Source organism: Theobroma cacao, chromosome 2, assembly GCF_000208745.1.
Source record: "Theobroma cacao cultivar B97-61/B2 chromosome 2, Criollo_cocoa_genome_V2, whole genome shotgun sequence".
Lineage (NCBI taxonomy): Eukaryota > Viridiplantae > Streptophyta > Magnoliopsida > Malvales > Malvaceae > Theobroma > Theobroma cacao.
In genome coordinates, this window is record NC_030851.1 from 32,119,834 (window position 1) to 32,139,043 (window position 19,210).

At 33.2% G+C, this 19,210-nt stretch overlaps 2 protein-coding genes across 5 annotated transcripts; one reads left to right on the forward strand and one right to left on the reverse strand.

The window, feature by feature from the left end:
* On the forward strand, window positions 5,227-5,940 carry LOC108660703 (prostatic spermine-binding protein-like). Its single transcript, XM_018114968.1, has 2 exons — window positions 5,227-5,408; window positions 5,754-5,940. Exons 1-2 carry the CDS (start codon window positions 5,227-5,229, stop codon window positions 5,938-5,940), a joined length of 369 nt encoding a protein of 122 aa, XP_017970457.1.
* On the reverse strand, window positions 9,271-18,934 carry LOC18609465 (carbonic anhydrase 2). 4 transcript variants are annotated; one of them, XM_018115967.1, is made up of 10 exons: window positions 18,706-18,934; window positions 18,002-18,086; window positions 13,212-13,276; window positions 12,803-12,946; window positions 12,307-12,355; window positions 11,476-11,592; window positions 11,275-11,328; window positions 10,699-10,784; window positions 9,909-10,014; window positions 9,271-9,785 (listed from the first exon to the last, which is right to left on the reverse strand). In XM_018115967.1, exons 2-10 carry the CDS (start codon window positions 18,053-18,055, stop codon window positions 9,621-9,623), a joined length of 840 nt encoding a protein of 279 aa, XP_017971456.1. In that variant the 5' UTR covers window positions 18,056-18,086; window positions 18,706-18,934; the 3' UTR covers window positions 9,271-9,620. The 4 variants fall into 4 exon arrangements, with proteins under 4 accessions (XP_017971456.1, XP_007044647.2, XP_007044649.2 ...); XM_007044585.2 differs by having other exon boundaries at window positions 18,699-18,934; XM_007044587.2 differs by lacking the exons at window positions 18,002-18,086; window positions 18,706-18,934 and adding an exon at window positions 13,692-14,072.

A 19,210-nucleotide genomic window follows, 5' to 3' on the forward strand; every position in this document is an offset into this window, starting at 1 on the left:
AATTTTAAATTAAATTTTATTATTTGTGTTTTTATTAATTTAATTATTAGTAATTATATGAAATATATAGGAGAAATATAATTGTCTATGGATACGAGTACGAATTCAGGTTCAGATAATTGGGTACCCATGAATAGCATTTTAATAATTGTTTTACATAATCGGGTTTTTAAATGGGTTAGAGTAATTATAGGATAATGGGGATGTATTATGGTTAGGGTAGTAATTTTAAAAAATATTCAGATAGTTAATAGGGTTTAGGTACTTTATTTCTTATAGGGTTAGGGTTCGTATATCTCAAAATTAACGAGTACCTTACCCGTTGACAACCCTAATCTTACATTTTTATATTAGACCTCTATCATGTTTGAAGAGTTCTTGAAAATTTTCTTATTTTGCTTCTAGCATGCAAGAGTCACTACTAGAAAATAAGGTATTACCAACGAAATATATTCCATTGGTAAAAATTCGTTAGTACATACCAATGTCTTACCAACGGAAAGGAGGTCAAAATAGCATCAATTGATTACCGACCAAATTTACCAACGAACGTACTTCAATCAGTAACGCGTGGGCTGCAATTATATTTGGGAGGTAGAAAAAATACCGATTGAACACTTTGGTCGAGAATGACCATATATTCCATCAATAACACTATGATTATAACAACGGAATTACCAACGAAATTTCAGTTGTTGTACTCATAGTTCATTTTGCAGAGTTCGTCGATGAAATTTTTGTCAGTATAAAGGTTTAGGGTTATCGATGAAAAATCAGTAGTTCTAAATAAAATGCTTAAGGTTTTCTTTTCAAGCATTTCTCATTTCCCCCTTCTCTTCCCCCAGATTCGCCTCTCTACCAACCACCCCCAGCCTTCCCTCTCCAACGTCGATAGACAGTTGCCTCCCCTGATCAAACACTCTCCATTGTATACCCAAGTTCTATCAAACTCTCTCAAGTCAACAACCCCGGCCCACACTTTTCTCTCACGATCGAGAACCTCCCCTGTTCACTCATGCAATAAATGTGTAGCGGGGCCAACCACCCCTACTCCTCTCCCCCCTTGAATCTTGTGCTAGCTGACTACCCTCCCCCCCCCCCCCCCGTCTAGAGTTAAATTCGGTGCTGACTACCCCCACCTCTCCTTGCCAACTGCCCCTTCCCCCGCCGAGACAGGTAAGGTAATTTATTTTTTAATCCTTCAAATGTATTTTATTAATCATATTGTTAATTTTACCATTTATTGTTTGGATTAGGTATGTTGTCATTTTTATTGTTGTGTGAAACTAGTTAAGCATATAAGTTGAATGGATCAAAGTTGCTTGTTAATTGATTGTAGAGTGTGGGGGATTGCGTTGCGGAATTGAGTTGAGGATTTTTTATTTGTGCTTGTTTATTGATTATAAGTTGTTGCTTGATTATTGAGTTTGGTTGCTATATGGAAGTAGAAAGCTGTTGATTTGTTTTTTTGGATTGTGGTGGTTGATTTTTAATTTCATTATAAATTTCATGTACTATATAGATATAATTTTTATTGATTTACAAGAACAAAAATTAGATATATATATATATATAGGTGTATAAATTATATGTAATGAAACTTTGAAAATTTAAAAACAATAATAATGATAAATTATTTTGATGTACTATATATATATATGTATATACAAAATTTACTACATGATGCACAATACAAACAAATCGCTAAATAAAATATATATGTAATAGCATATATATAATGATAAATTTGATGTAATTTTTATGCATAATTTATAATGATTTACAATAACAAAAATTACATATATGTATATAACTTATATAATGATAAATTTGAAAATTTTACAAAAAAAATAATAATGATAAATTTAATGTACTATATATACAAAATTTCTTATTGTTGTACAATAACAGCAATTATGAATGGAAAAAATATTAATAAAAAAATTTGATGTAATATATATGCATAATTTTTAATGATTTAGAAGAACATGGATTATATTTAGGGTTATAAATTATATATAATTTAAAATTTTTTTAAAAAATATTAACTATAAATTTGATGTACTATATATGCATAGTTTTTATTGATTTACAGTAACAAAAATTATATATATGTATATATATAATGAATGTGACTAAATTCTTTTAATTAGATTAATAATTCTAGTAATTAATTAATAATTAATTTTTATTATCTCATAACAGACGACATCATATGTCCGTTACATTTTTCAGAATGGAACGAGATCAAAGTTAGATATATTCCCAAGTGAATTCAAGTGGATTTCTTAGGACAGAATTTGTGAATGGCATTAAAGAATTTATTTCATTTGCCTTTGATCAACCTAGATATATAAGTGGGAATAAGATTAGATACCCTTGCTCCCGGTGCATGAATAGCAAGTTCATAACTACTGATATAGTTCAAAAGCATTTATTTCGTAAAGGTTTTACTGGTGCATACACAATATGGGATTCACATGGTGAATCATTCCATGTCGGACAATCATCAAGGCATTTTGTTCATGATCATGTCAAGGAAGTAATGTATAGTGCTAGAGTAGAAAAATCCATATGTTGAAATGGTTATGGATGCTTTACATCCAAATTTTCAATTCAATGTTGAGAATGAAAATGAAAGGGATATTCATGAAGATCCTAATCTGAACACTACAACATTCTTTTCATTATTAAATGATGTTGATTCAGCCTTGTGGTCTGAATGCACCAAGCACACTAAACTATTAGCTATGTCCCAATTATTAAATGTAAAGTCAAAGTTTAACATGAGTGAGACATGCTTTAATCATGTGATGCATCTAGGGAATGAGGTGTTGCCATCAAATAAAGCATTACCAAAGAACTTCTATAGAATGAAGACACAATTGAAGGAACTTGGGTTTAGTTATCTGAAAATTCATTCATGTAAGAATAATTGCATGTTGTTTTATAACAAATCTTTTGAGTTGTCTTATTGTTCATGCTGTGGTCATCCTCGATATAAACCGAATAATTCAAAAGGAGAAAGGGTGAAGAAAATTTCGTATAAGATTCTGTAATACTTTCCACTTATTCCTAGATTATAGAGACTTTATATGTTTGAAAAAAAGCAAAACACATGACATGGCATGCTACACACCACTCCAATGATGGAGTGCTTAGACATCTTGTTGATGGTGAGGCTTGGAAACACTTTAATCAAATTCATCCATCTTTTACAATAAAGCCTTGCATCGTTAAAATCAATTTATGTTCTAATGGTTTCAATTCATTTGGTGTGGCAACCAAACCATTCTCTATTTGGCTGGTAATGCTAACTGTTTATAACTTACCTCCGTGGATGTGCTGAAGCAACCATACATCTTTTTAAATATGGTCATCCCCGGGAGTAGAAGTCCTAGACAATATATAGATGTTTTCCTGCAACCTTTGATAGACAAGTTAAAAGTTATGTGGGACAAAGGTGTTGTCACATGGAGCAGTACTTTACGATGCCTTTGCGAAACAAAATTTTATTCTACGAGCAATACTCTTATGGACCATTAATGACTTCCCTGCATATGGTATGTTATATAGGTGGAGCACTCATGGATGTTTATCATGTCCATATTGCATGGAATGTGGGAAGATTTTCATCTTGCAATATGGGAAAAAGCCTTGATTCTTTGATTGTCATCAATAATTCTTGTTAATGGATCATCCATTTCATCACCAAAAAAATAAATTTAAAAAACATGTTGAAAGAGATTCTCCAATTCCTCGTTTATCCGGTGCTGAGATTTTGGAAAAACTGGATGCAATTCCTAATATCACATATGGAATAAAGGTTGGTAACCATAAGCTATCAGGTTTTGGGCAAACCCATGAAGAAAAGTATTTTTTGGGAGTTACCATATTGGAGTACAAATCTCATTCGTCATAACTTCGATGTGATGCATATTGAGCGTAATGTCATTGATAATATATTCAACACGATAATGGATGTTCCGAGGAAGACGAAAAACAATATAAAGGCTCAGCAAGATTTAGAGTTGTGTTGTAGGCAACCAAAATTGAATTTAATTACGCACAATGGGAAACTTATATAAACGAAAGCCTCTTACACTTTGACTAAGGAGCAAAAAAAAGCTAAGTGTTTATGGGTGAAACAGTTACGACTACTAGATGGTTTTGCCTCTAATATTGCGAATTGTGTGAATGAGCAAAAGTGCAAATTTTATGAGATGAAAAGTCATGATTGTCACGTTTTCATGTAGTGTTTGCTTCCAATTGCATTCCAATAAATGGTTCCTCATGCTATTTGGAGTGCAATTGTTGAGATCTCATATTTCTTTTATAACATCTATGTAACTAAATTGCGACTTGATCATATCAATGCATGGGAAGGGAAAATTATGGAAACCATATGCAAATTGGAGAAGATTTTTCCCTTTAGGTTTTTTAACTTAATGGAACATTTGTTGATCCACTTGGCATATGAAGCTAGGGTTAGAGGACCGATCCATTATCAATGGATGTATCCTTATGAAAGGTATTGGGAACCATACATGTAATTTACTTATTATTTTATGGTTAATATGAGATTCTAACAATCACGTTGATCTTCAGGTTCTTGTATCATCTGAAAAAAAAAATTCATAATCAAGCATTTGTGGAAAGATCCATTTGTGAAGCATATTTCATTGAGGAAATACCAATGTTTTGCTCGATGTACTTCAAACCTACCATCTCAACAAGAATGAATTAAGTCCCACGAAATGATGATGGTGGAGACTTTGATGCATCCGGTCGTCTTTCGGTTTTCACCCATCCCAGCTGACTTTTAAGTTCATTTGAGAAACTGCAATACCTAGAGGAGGATGAGTTCTATGTTGCATAACTATATGCACTTATGAATTGCCAAGAAATATTACCATACATTGAGTAAGTTTAAGTCAATTTCAAGTTTAGAAAATTACGTAAAGTTAATGATATTAATTCATTATATGTTCCTCCTATGTCTAGGATGTCCGATAAGGTGGTGATAAAAGAACGATATGGTATTTTCGATAAGTAATTAGAGAAAATCTGTGATGCAATCTTTTGAAATTGGTTTAAACAATATGTAAGTTATCATTCATCAATCTAAATGTAAATGTTAAAATAACACTTGAAATAATTATATGGCATGTCACTTTCTCGTAAGTGGCCCAAAATGCGAATCAAATTGATTCTCATTTGGTCAACATGCCGCACGATCCTAGTCATATAGCAATGTGTTACAAAGATTACTATGTGAATGGATACAAGTTCCATACATTGGAACTTGAAGAAAATTGTTTAACAATGAATAATGGTGTCTACATCAAAGGAAGTTGCTATAATGATTACGATCATGACTTTTACGGTCTATTGGTCGATATCGTCAAGTTAGAACACTTTGGTGTAAACAATTGAGTAGTTCTAGTCAAATGTCATTGGTTTGATATCGAAAAAAGTCTCAGAATTAATCCTGTTCATAGGTTGAATGAAATTAGACACAATTTAATTAATGAGCCTTTTGTTTTAGCTTAACAAGCTACTTAAGTTTACTACAGTCCATACCCATCAAACAAAAAAGATCGACATGATTAGTGGGCTGTGTTCAAAATGAAGGCTCGAAGTCAATTTGATATTCTGAATAATGAAATGGTGTATCAAGAAAATGAAGACAATCCCAATACATAATTTGATGATCCTTCAAATGACCTTGACAACAATACAATTCTTGTTAGTAGTGAATATGAAAAGATTAATATGTTTGTTGAGGTCGAACATAGTGAAGATGATGATGACGATGAAGGAGTTAAAAGACAACAAGAAGAGATAGAGATGGATGTAGAAAAAGACGATGATAATGAAAGCGATGATCCTGAAGATGAGAGCGATGAAAATGAGTTTGCATGTTCAGATGATGATTAAGGGTTGATGTTTATATATATATTTAGATCATGCAAAGATGTTGACATGATGTACTTTTTTATGCTAATTTATTTATATATGTCATTTTGTTTCGACATCAACCATTATTAAAATCTTTCTAATGATCGTGGAATTACATTTATTGATAGTACTTAATGTTAACGATTATGCATACATTTATTGTTAGTTCATAATAATGGTTCGTAGATAATGTGATGATAGATTTTTGCATAGTCATGGTTAAATATAAAACTACTGCTCGCTATCGAGCACGATTGAGTGGCGTAGGCAAATTCGCTACGCAACCTCTGATTCCACCTCCTCAATCTTCACCACTTGCTATGCGACCGCCTATGCCACCTCAATTATCGATACCATCAATGTCCACTCCTATGTCCATACCAACGGCTACTCCATTTAATTCAGAGGAAACACCACCAACTCTAACTATTGCCATAGGTGCATCAAACTCTATATCCCAGTCTAGGGTTCGATGGCCTAATGTAGGCTTACCCACTCCTACCAATTTGGACTAACGAAAACTTTTGCATCTTGTGGAAAAGAGGTAATTTACAGTTATTAGCTTATTTCATTATATGTAGTAATTTCATTAATGTGTTTTAATAAAAATGTATTAATTTTGTAGTACTTTTGCAAAGATTAGTGTGACTCCAATCATCATGAGAATAATCAAAAGTCACTTCAATTGGCCCTAGTCGACATGGAGGTTGATTCCTACAATTGTGAAAGATGCCATGTGGCGTAAATTTGAGGTACCATATTGTTATTGTATATTTACCCAGGTTTCCTTTAACAATATTGATACAAATATTCATAACTTATGTAAGAGTCTTTTATGTGGGCTAATGCTGATACTTCGAAGGTTTGCAACATATGAGAGATCTGTTAGTAGACGAGAATGAGAAAGGCAAGAAAGACACGAGCACTCGCCATGATCTCCTCTTGACTAAAAGGAAAGTGCACCCTTGAATCACTTCAGAGGTTTGGGACCAACTAGTCTATAATGTTTGGGCCATGCCCAAGTGGCAACGTTGATCCGTGAAGGCCTAGCAAAACCACTTGATAAAGAAAGACGGTAGCATAGCAAAGTACACAAGAGGTTCTTTACTTTTTGATTTACATCAGAAGAAAATGGTATGTGTTCTTAACTCGTAAAATCAATAACGTGAGAATTTTGATGTTGTCGTTGTGTTGTTGACGACTATGAAGCAAAGCCATGTATATGTTTTAATGATACGTTTTTTTTTCTTCTGAGTGTGTTATGTATTGTGGTTGTTCTACGATTTTAAAACATGTTGTCATTGCCTTGTTGAAGATTGCGAAAACATGCATATTAGTGATCATGGGTTTTTTTTTATTGTGATTGCAGTCCGAGATGCTACAAAGATTGGTGACATTTTCTGAGGTTTTCAAACATACTCACAAGCGATAGAAAAGTAGCGGAGAGTTTGTCGACAACAAGTTGAAGATTGTTAGTGTAACTAATAGAAATAAGTCAATTTATTTTAACTATATTATTGAATATGAGTATATGTTCCTTAACAATTTCATTAATATATAATGTCATTTTCTTTTCTATTTGTAGGAATTATATACATCTGCTATATTGCAGTAGTACAGTGATGATCCATCATCCCAACTGAAGTTGGATTCAGTAGCATGGTCTGAGGCAATTGGAAGACCGCAAACCACTCGAACCCAAGTCTATAAGTTTAGCACCAGGATGCAACCTGCTTCACTATTTGCTCCAGCTGCAACATTTAAGTCTACTTGTGGTCTAATGCCTTATGTTGCTACTGCATGAGTTTCATCATCTGAACTAGAAGGCTGTCAAGAAATAAAGACCGATGTGAAGGAGTTGAAGACTAACATGTCCAATATTAAGTCCATCATGAAGGTTATCCTTGAGAGGCTTCCAAATCCAATTGGTGAGACTTCATCATCACAGCAGTCTCATCCTCAATCACAACAGCAATCTCCCCTTCCACATGATTTGGCCAATAGACAATCGTAATTCCTTTTCATTGTGCTATAGATTTTTTATATTAATTTTTTTCATAGACTTTGAACATTTCTTTTTTAATTTTGAAAATATTTGGTGTGTTTTGTTCATTATATAATACATTTGGAGTAATTTTTCAAACAAAATTATTATTTTAAATATATTAATATTATTATATTATTCAATACAAAAAATATAAAATATTAAAAATATATATATAATTAATTATTATCGACGAAATTCTTTCAATATCGACATATTTATTTTTTTTACTGATGAAATTTGCTTTATTATCGACGAAATAGTACCCATTATCGACAGAACAAGTCAAAAATTTTAGTTGCTAATTTCGTTGGGAATTCAGTAGGAAATCCGTCGATAAAATACCAACACATTATTTACCGCTAAATCCATCAGTATATTATCGACAAATGTACCAACAATAAATTTTTTGATTGGTATGTTTCTCGACGAAAATTACTGATGGATTTTTTACATCACCGATGAATTTTTCAGTCGACAGATCAAATTTTTTATCAACGAAAATACCGACGAAACTTTTCGTCTGTGATATTTCAGACAAAATTTTAAAATACCGACAACGGTATTGTTGACTGACGAACGGCAAATTTTTCCGTCGATAATTGATATTACCAACGGAAAAATCCGTCTATAAAACTGGATTTTTTAGCAATGAGTATTATTGCTTGAATGATCCGGGTCGACAAGATTACAAGAGACTAATTAATGTCAGCAAGCTTGTGTTAGATTATAAATTTGAAGCAACAATTACATGTTCCCTTACTGAGAAGTGAGAAAAGAGGCAAATCACTTTCCTCTTTCTCTTTTGAAGGACTAAAGGAGCCTCCCAACCACCCATGTGTGTATATGTATCTATCCATTAAACATGTTATTGATGTTGGGATAGTACCCTATAATTATAAAAGGTGTTCTCCTTTAATAATTCACTTCTTTTCAAGATGAAACATGCTATATATCTAAGGAATGAAAATAAAGAATGTAATCAATTTGGCCTAATGCCATGGAATTAACACATCACTTATAATTATATACTTTTTTTTTGGCAATTTAGTTTTCCAAAATAGGCTTTTAAGTGCCGCCACCAAGGAAGTGAATCACAAGTACAGTCAATGATCTAGGGAGGCTCTGTTTCATAGTTTTCTGTTTTTTCCCTGTTTCAAAATGTCCTTTCAAAGGTTGGAAGCAAGATTCTTATTCACCTACGCATATGTAGATGTACCTTTATTCTTCAAGAATAACAACTACAAAGTCGAGAAAAAGATCAGTTATCCAAAGAAAATAGTAACAGTAATGCAATACTCATTCTCAAGCTCTGTCGTCATTAACTTGGTCAATACAAAAATGGGAGAAAACATTCTATTATGCTTCGGAAGAAAGAAACAACTTCTTGCGCTAACCCAACTCTTTAACTCAACATTTTCTTTTTTGAGTTCAGAAGGGGAGTTTTTTTTTCCTTTCGTCTTTCACGGAGGAAATTAAAGACAAAGTGGACCAAGATATGAGCCGTCCACTGTTTTTATTCTCTGGGAATGGTATTCATAAGGAAATATACAAGCAGCACGCGAGGAAAGCAATCAAGATGAGCTTTTACTTTAATGGGAAAACTGCAAATTGCTCATACAGCTAAAGTGGGTGTAATGTTGAAGTCGAGATTCCAGAGATCAAACTTTCCATCCACAAAATCATAATGTGCGCCCTTCAAAACAAGGCTTTTCTTCACCACAGCCTCTCTCACAAATGGATATGTCAACAGGTTGCCCAGAGATACATTCACAGCTTCCTGCATTAATTTAAGAACACAAACATTATCAAGAATATCAAACGTTAAAGGAAAAATAAACGATCTGCTCATTATTGTTTAAGAGTGCCAAAAAAATGTTATGATAGTAGACATGTGAGTTACCTTCTCGCAGTTGGTGCATTGCTCCGAGAAACTTAGCTCATTACATTCTGATTTCACCTTAGTCTTTGCGGGTGCACAGATGCTAACCCATTGTTCAATGAAATCACTGCAAAGTTCAAAAGTCAAACATAAATGAAAATGAAATATAAATCTTCATTTGTCTTAAATCTGTTTAGGCATCCTTCTATAGAAGAAGGAGAGAAAGGGGCCCAAAAATCAGGCCTAAAACTTAAAGTCCATGGCCCTGTTACAAGAAAACTGTTGATCCATATTTAGAGACAAAGGTCCTAAACATCTTCTGTTAATGAAATTAGAGAAGACAGGGCATTAAAAGCTATAGAGAAGCAGCCATTTAAATAAGTCTACATATATGAATATATAAACCCCATAACGTCTTGCATTGGCAGGATATATTAGACCTGATTGGTAAAGGAATGATGTGGAATCCACATTTTTACATTGGTATGTTCCCGATTCCAAAAGCAAGATGAAAGTTCAAAGTTCAAAAGTTGTTCCCCCTGGCTTTATTCGCCTTTATAGATGCCTCCATGAATGTGGTACCTCGCACTTATCAACTTATATAGTAGTTACTGATAATTCACGATAAAGAGTATACTGGAATATCACATGGGAACTATTGAGATTCTGAGACTGAAAGGTCAAAAATACTAAAATACCTTTTGATTATTTTAATCTGTTCCTTAATATAAAGTATATGCTGCACTTGCAAGATTTAAGCAGAGTTTTAAATATGTGCTTTGCTTTAATGCCACAAAGATAAAAGTCTGACCTAGCAGTGGTCCCATCATCTGGGATAGACATGAGCCCTTTGATACCTCCACAGCAGCTGTGTCCAATAACCACAATATTCTCCACCTGCACACCAAACATTCTCTTTTACACATCCAATTCCAAGAGGGGAAATATAAGAAAGCTACTTTAACGTTGAAAGAAAAGCAGAAGAGCTGCTCACACCACTTAACAAAGTATATACAAACATATATATACTGAATTCACCATTCATTATTGCACTGTTCCATATTTCAATCCGTTTATAATTAATTAATTAATTAATTCAAAAGTTGAACCGATACATCAGCAATTACTACACCGATTATTGAAGCCAGCAATTGATGCAAATTCAAGGTGATTGATATATAGAAAGCACAAGGAATCAGTGCATCTCTTTGAAGTTGGTCGGTAAGCACTTAATACTTCATAGAGAGTTAGAGCATGCCTAGTGACTAGAAGTCACGTTGCCCCCACCAAAGAGTCAACATCCACTAAACATTATCCATGCTCTATCATTAAAAAAAGGGAAATAGCAAATCGTGCTTATAAAGTCAAATTATAGTACTATGTTCACCTTCAGATGCAGGACTGCATATTCAATGGCCGCACCAACTCCGGAGTATTTTGTCTGCGGTAAATAAAGCAAATCAAGTTAATATAAAATACATTAGAAATATCAATAGTAAACTGGTGAAAATATTAAGATTCATATCAACTGGAGGACGGCTTGAAACGCCAAACCCCGTGAAGAATAAATAATGTAACGGAGGCGAACCTTGTCATACGGTGGAACCATGTTGGCAATGTTTCGGACCATAAAAGCCTCCCCTGGTTGGAAATCCAGGATGTGAGAGGGGCAGACTCGAGAGTCGGAGCAAGCAAATACCAAAAACTGTACAAAAACGATTTGCTTACAGGGGAAACAAATATGAGTTTTAGCTTACTATGCTCGCCATTCATATTGCATAGCAGTAATGACTGTTGAAAGAATAAAAGATTCATGGATAAAAATATTGCCCAACTCCTTGAATCCACCCATAACTTTCACTCATAATTTTAGCACCCAAAATGACAACAAAACAAGTCGTAAAAGCAACTGCTAATTCACTTTTGTCAAACTCTTTATCTGAAAAAAGAGACAGCCACTATCTTTCTAACAGTAGCACGGAAAAATAAATCAACCGGTTGACTATTCATTCCTCCCCACCCCAGTCCCCACTCCCCCACCATTCAAAAGGTGTGCAAACTTAGGCCATACACGTACCATTTCGTCAAATAAAGCCCGCAATCATAAATGCCAAAAAAGTCAGTTTTTAGTGGAGTATATTCTCGGTTCAAATTTATTGCGTTGTACTCGAAAATGAAACAATTCCATTAACAAATACAATTCTCTGGTAAATATCTGGCAGTTGCCACATTCAACTAATTAGCTTAATTTTCACCGTCTAAAGTAAGTCCAAATCTTGTCTGAACAGGTTGGTCAATATTTTTACCAGTTCAGTAATTCATATACTGCAAATATCCAAAATAAGAAACAAAAAAAAAGGGACTCCTAACAGACACAAAAAAGAGGTCGACCGTGCGTGATAATAATAGCAGGACGAACCTTGGGGCTTTGGCCTTTGGCAAGCTCACCGTACAGATCAGGATTTTTCCTGAAAAAAAAAAAAAAAAAAAGAGGGCAAGACAATTCCAATTAAGCTAATAATTAAAAAATAGATATTTATAGCCAGCCAATTTCCCATATCAACCATACTGTTTGCCTTGTCTGCAACTGCCAATTCATTTGCTGTCACCTATTCCAAATCCACTTTCTTTTTAATTTAAAATAGTAACAACAATTCAATTTTTAATATCTTTCAGAAAGCCATTAATGACGCTTCGTCGAATTGGAAAGACAAATGGCCACATGAAAAGGAAGAAAACAAAGAAAGGCAGTTACGGTACTTTCAATAAAAGGTAATATAAAAACATGAAGAAGCCAAAACGATACGGCAGATTCCACGATCTGACAGAAGAGGAGAAACTTCCACTGTTCCATAACTCTCTTTTTTTTATTTATTTTTGGTAGATAACAGGTGCTAGTAAATTTATAAACGTACTCATATTTCTCCTTCTTGAAGTGAAGGAAACCGGTTTCGATCCGCTTGACCGGGTCGAACTGGTTGGGGTCGGCAGCTGCCTCTAACTCGGCCGTTATCTGCATGATTTTTGCGGCGGCGACGCTTTGGAGATCAGCTTTGTCACTGCAACCGAGGACGCCAACATTAACCAAACCGTTTCAGAGTTACAGTTCAGTGGAGGTTGTGGGTCCCAGGTTTGGTCCAAACCTTGGCCCCAGTTTCGGACAACGTAACTGAAAAACACGGTTTACCATGTTCGATAAAACCGCGAAAATGACGGATAGGGACGGCAGTTATGGCGAAATTACCGTCCCAGAAATCCTTGGCTTTTTCTGTTTTTAAGGTCCGGAACGGAAAGAGAGATGTTAGAAAGACAGCACTGTAATACCTGAGAAGCTTCGACAAAGCTGCAATCGCCTCCTCGTATGACTCGCTTCCCATGTCTTCTTCTTTCTGTTAGCTCAAAAAAGAAATCAAAATTTCACAATTATTTCTCGAAATGGATACAATTCTAAATATTTATTATCGTGATCTGACACGTTAAATTAATTCCGGGAAATCCATGAACGTTAACTCCGATGAAACAAAAGCCGAAGAGAAGTGAAAAAGAGAGAGAGAGAGAGAGAGAGCAAACTAAAGCAAATCAGAAAATCAAGCCAGTTAGAAGAAAAGAAAGGAATGGAAAGGTGAAGCTGTAGATGAAGGTGATCTGAATCGGGATCAACGCAGAAACAAGATTAAAAAGCTGTGAACAGTTTTGGTAAAAGACGAATCATTGTCTTTGCGAACCTTTTCTTTTACAAACTTTGAGATTCTTCTTTCTGGTTCTGAATTTGGGTAGGACTAAACTAAAGGAGAATTCACCAACCTGATAAGTTGATAATCACTCTTTTTCACGATATCAGGTACTTTATAGCTTCTGCTACAGATTGGCGCCCTATTTATACTAGCTTATTAATTACCATGGTAGATGAAGTAACCCGAGGTTAGCTGTAGGGGATGGTTAAGTTCTAAAAAAAAAATGAAAGGAAAGTTTGTTTTCATTACATTAGACAGGAGCGGTGGACGCGTTAGGCCTGTGTTTGTCTGTGGTAAGCAAAATTGGCAGTCTACGAGGAGAAGCGGTACGGTGTTGCCTGGTGTAGGGAGGGATTTACTGACTCTGGTCCTTTGGATTGGTTCAAATTTCAAAGATCGGTGATCGGATGGTAATACGACTTATTCCTAAAGAAGGGCACATCTCTTTAGAAATAAGTGAGCAGCGTCCATCGGAAGCTCCGGCTGGCTAAGTCAAATAAGACGACGTGGGAGGGCCGCCACGTGGTGGGATTTGCGAAGGTGACGACAACTGAAATTGATTAATCTCTTTATTATTGTTTATTAGGCCACAGTGTTATTTATTTCTTGGTCAAAGGAAAAAGTTTATTTATTTCATGATTAATGATTTTTTTATGGGTATTATCCACAGATCTACAACTACAGCTTAGATTCCTCTCCCGTTTAATGAAAGGTTTAGACAATTTTATTGAATATGATATTGTCATTATTTAGCAAGTTGTATGTGGTTCAACAATTAAATAGATGCAACACAACAACAATTTTTTATATCTCATAACTAATAATTTAGACTTTTATTATTTAACCATTTTTATATCTCATAATTTTCAAGTTTATTAAGATAATATATTACTTAATTGGGTAACTTCAAAGAGTACCCTAAGTTCATCAGCAAAATCTTACTTCAAATACTACTATAATAGTAATATTTTTACTAAAATAATATGTTCAATATATAGTGTCAAATACAACTGAGTGTACATGTGAGAAAAATGACTTTGCATTCTTGTTTTAAAAAAAAAGGGGTAGGACATAGAAATCTATAACATAAGTAAAAGGGGCTTCCACACTTGGTCATGTTTGTGGCTTCTTCTATTGACATGTGATTTTTTTTTTTATATAATTGAGAGATGAGGGAATTCGAATCTTACTCTTTAAGTAGGGAGATCATGCACCAACTAATGAACCAAATGTTTTTTAGGCAAGCATGTGGTTAAATTAAAATAGTTGATTAAAAAGGAATTTTGAGATGATTTTTGTGGAGTCGGTTGCATTAGGATTGTCAACAGGGGATTTTTTCTCTTTAGCTTTTGAAGAGGGTTTTCCCACATTGAGTAATAGTGTTTTGGTTTACAGGAAATTGAAGCTAACAATGCTTTCATGTATTAAGAAATATATATTTTTTTAAAATATAATATAAAAATAAAATTTTTTAATGAATATTTGTGGATTTCATCCAAGTTTGACGTGAAACAAATTTTTAATTTTTAATTTTTAATGAGACATGATAAGATTCACAAGGTGGATTAATTCTAAATAATTTTAAATGCATGAGATAAAAAAAGTTTTAATTAAAATCGAAGATCATTTAGAAAATTTCATCATTAAAACTAAAAAAAAATTAATAGGTATAATTAACATTCCTTTTATTTTGACTTTCAAAAAATATTCATTTTATTTTAATAATTTTATTGTATCAATTATGTTGCTTATCAATAATTACTTTTAAAATATTATATTTTCTCAATATGAATTTGATTTTACTATTAGAATCATGTAATTAGCAAAATATGATTATATCAACATTAGCATATATTAAGATCTAAAAAATCAAATGTTTTCAAAAAAAATTATTTAAATAAAAAATTTTGCTTAATAAGAGAAGAGAAAATATTTAAATTTTTTCTAAATAATTATTTTTAAATTATCATTACAACTATTATTATAGTATTTTTAAATTTCAAATTATTTCTCCTTAATTATTTTTATTTTTATTTATAATATTATGTAATTTTAAATTATTTTTAATAAAAATATTTAACACCCACGCGAAGCGGTGCACCACTCTAGTATAAGAAAGAAGATGATTGACTACTCCTTTAAAGGATTTAATTTTATGATTGTTCCTTTTCTATCTTCTCTTAGTATTCAAAGGCTTTTATTTATTTATTATTTATTTCATAGCAATGGAGGATTTGTTCTCAAACTTAAATGGAGTACTAACCCCTGGTCAACTAGAGTCTTATTTTGAGTGCTTGAAGGAAGATGGTTGATCCTGCTACCTTTAAGATAGATAAAAATTAACTAGAAAAGAGAAAATGATGTAGATAAATTTTGATCTTGTATTTTTCTTCAAACTGTTTGTGTCAATCTATAATAAAATAATATCTCCACTACCAAAAAATAGTAGAGAGGATTTTTTCTCAGCAAGAATCCTTTTTTTATTAAAAAATATTGAAGATGTCTATTTCTTCATTAATTATGTTGATGGACATACATTCAAGTAATTTATGATTTAAATTTTAATAGCCTTAAATTGAGTAAAAAGATAGATGAAAATTAATTAAAAAATGAAGTGGACAAAATCTTGATTTTAGTTTTTTTTTTAAAGAAATACATATATCAGTTTATGATAAAAGTAATGAAAATATATATTCATTACTTTTTAGTAACGGAAAAAAGCCTTTGTTAGCTAGCTTTGGTTAGTAAGCTGGCAACTTGGTCAGTCGGGACGTGCACGTCATCATAGAATGATTTTGCACCGATCGAGGTTCAGCCAAACAAATTTACAAGCATTTTACATTTATGTTGATGGTGTTAATAGTTTTGGTAATACAAAACTTTTTCCATCATTATTTATTAAGATTGAAAGTAAAGCTTCATAAAACATAATCATATGTTTTTTTATTAAAAAAACTATTTTTCCTTTTAAAAATAACGAATTTGTGGTAGAATGAAAGAGAAAAAAATGCTAGTGAAAAGGGAAAATTTGATAAATTTATTTAATAATTTGAAATTCAAAAAAAAATTAAAAGAAGATAAAATCAAATCAAATCCAAAACTGAAATTCATACCTTAATTTATAATAAAGGCAAATCACAATATTTATCATTGTTAATAATATAATAATTCTTATTATTTGATTTAAATTTTGTATAATTTCCTTAAATATTCCTTTTTATATAATAAATACATTCTTATAATGCAAGTGGAGGTTAACAATGACTGGTGCATGTACAGACTTCACTATCTCAACGTAAAAACTGTTAAACGTTGTCTTTGAATTATCATTATTTAGATGTGAGAAACGACAAAGTGGTTTCTACGTCCCCTTACTGCCACTAAAATATTTCCCTTGAAGCTAACTTCTCCAGCACCACCACTGGCAGTGAGGAATATAATTAATGAAGACAATTCTGAACCATAAATTATTGAGCTTCAAAAATGGACCTAGGCATATGCATGACCATATATTTCTCACAGCACTGAGGTAATATTGGAATGCAACCCATAGACCAAAAAGTACATGGTCGCTATGATTCTCTCTAATTGAGTGGTCAAAATTTCTAATCCAAATGAGGCCAGATATTTAAGTATTTCCACTTCAACCTTTTAACCAATTGCAGCGATCCTTCTTTAGCTTTCTAAACCAGTTCAGCCCTACCCCAGAGAACGCTCCCGAGGGTTGAATTTAAGAAAAGCCTGCTCCACAAAGGTTAATTTCTGAAGTAGTAGTGCCAGTGCATGACTATTGGCTCACTTTCACAATCTCAAAATTCTTGACCCTTCGCAAGTTTACTATTTGCACTCTTGATTACTTTTGCCGCTGATTTATTTAATTTTTTAATTAACACAGTTTTAATTATTGCAAATATAAAAGGGCTTGGTGAGCTGTCTATGGAAACTATTCCCTAGTATGAATAGTTTTATATATATTTGCCATCGCCAGCTTAGACTTGCTTTATGTTTTAACAACTGTTTTCCAGTCTCAACATTTTGCTAATCTTTGAATAATAATAGTAATAAGTTGAAGAGAAGACTACTTGTCTTTGTTTGAAGAAAATGAATTTCAAAAACAAAGAAAATCAAACTTACTTACCAGCATTTCAAAAATTAACTCCTAACATTGCCAAATAATATCTTGCCACTATCATTGTCAATAAGGCCTAGTCTCGAGTTCCATCGAATGTGAGTTTGAGATTTAATCCAATTTTATATTAAATTTATCTAATTATATATAGAATGATTTGTATTAGGACGCATCCAAAATGATATTGAAATGCCAAAAAACATTTGCAATTGGTAAGAAAGGATTAATGCAAAAGTAAGATATGATCTTACCGAGACCTTTGCCGAACAACATAGCAGCATACACTTACTAAATCTTCCAGCCATGGGTTTTTCTCTTCGGGTTCAATTCACTCCCCTGTTTTATCAGACAGATTCAAACTAATGAACACAGTGGGAAAGAGAGAGATCCAAAAATAATGAACTTTTGACGTTACTTTCAGGGGGGTCCTTAAAAAAATATTGTTGTGGAGGTGCAAATAATGATGAGACTTTCAGAGGTTACATATAATCATTGTTGACGATTAGGCCACACTCACCCACCGACCTCGTTACCTAAAACTTGTCATCAAATTCAGAATTATAATAATAATGTCAAGTGACAAATAAATGAATTTAAAAATGGGGAAAAGATTTAGAGACCCATTTATATCAACAGTAAGGCCCCTTGATTGATAGTGGTGGCTCCTGCATACGCTCACGGGACAAATCACTAAACAGAAGATAGAGGAAAGAAGAGTTATTCACATTTTTTATTCCCTCTCCTAATCGCTCTCATACTCTTTCAATATTCCTTCGTGTTCTTGTTTTCTTAGTCTGTTTACGGAACATGTAAGGGGTTCACCAAGTCTAAAGACAACTACACCAACAAGCACCTTGTCTGACATTAACTATGGGGATTAATAATTAGTACTTAGTCTTCAAACTTTAAACAATAAATGAAAGGGAGAGAATTGAAGAGAGAAAGTACCAATTACTTGTATGGAAATAACTTGGGAGGGTGGAAGTGAGGTCAGCAACAATGGGCACCTTTTTCGATTTCTCCAATAGGCTGTGTGTCTAAGAAGGGAGGTGGGTGGCGTTGCATTCGGAAAGGTGGGATGGGAATTTCATTTGACCAGGACAAATCGGGATAATGTGTAAAGAGCCCAGGGCATGAGAAAGTAGGAGAAAGAGTCAGTTCAGGGCTTCCCGTTAGATAAAGAAAGGGAAATGTGCGACGACGAGGGCTTCTTCTATCCTTTAATATTATTAAGGATCAGAATCTCATGTTGGAAAATGCTTCTTAGTTGATGCTCCATCTCTTGTCTCTGTTCTCATTTCTCAGGTCTAGACAGGAGCCGCCAAACCCTCTATATCCCATTTTAACCGTAAATGTTTTTATCAACATAAAAACGACATATTGCAATTTACGAGACCAATTTCAGTTTGATTTGGAGTAATGATGATTTTATTATGAAATATAATAAGAAAGAACAAGCA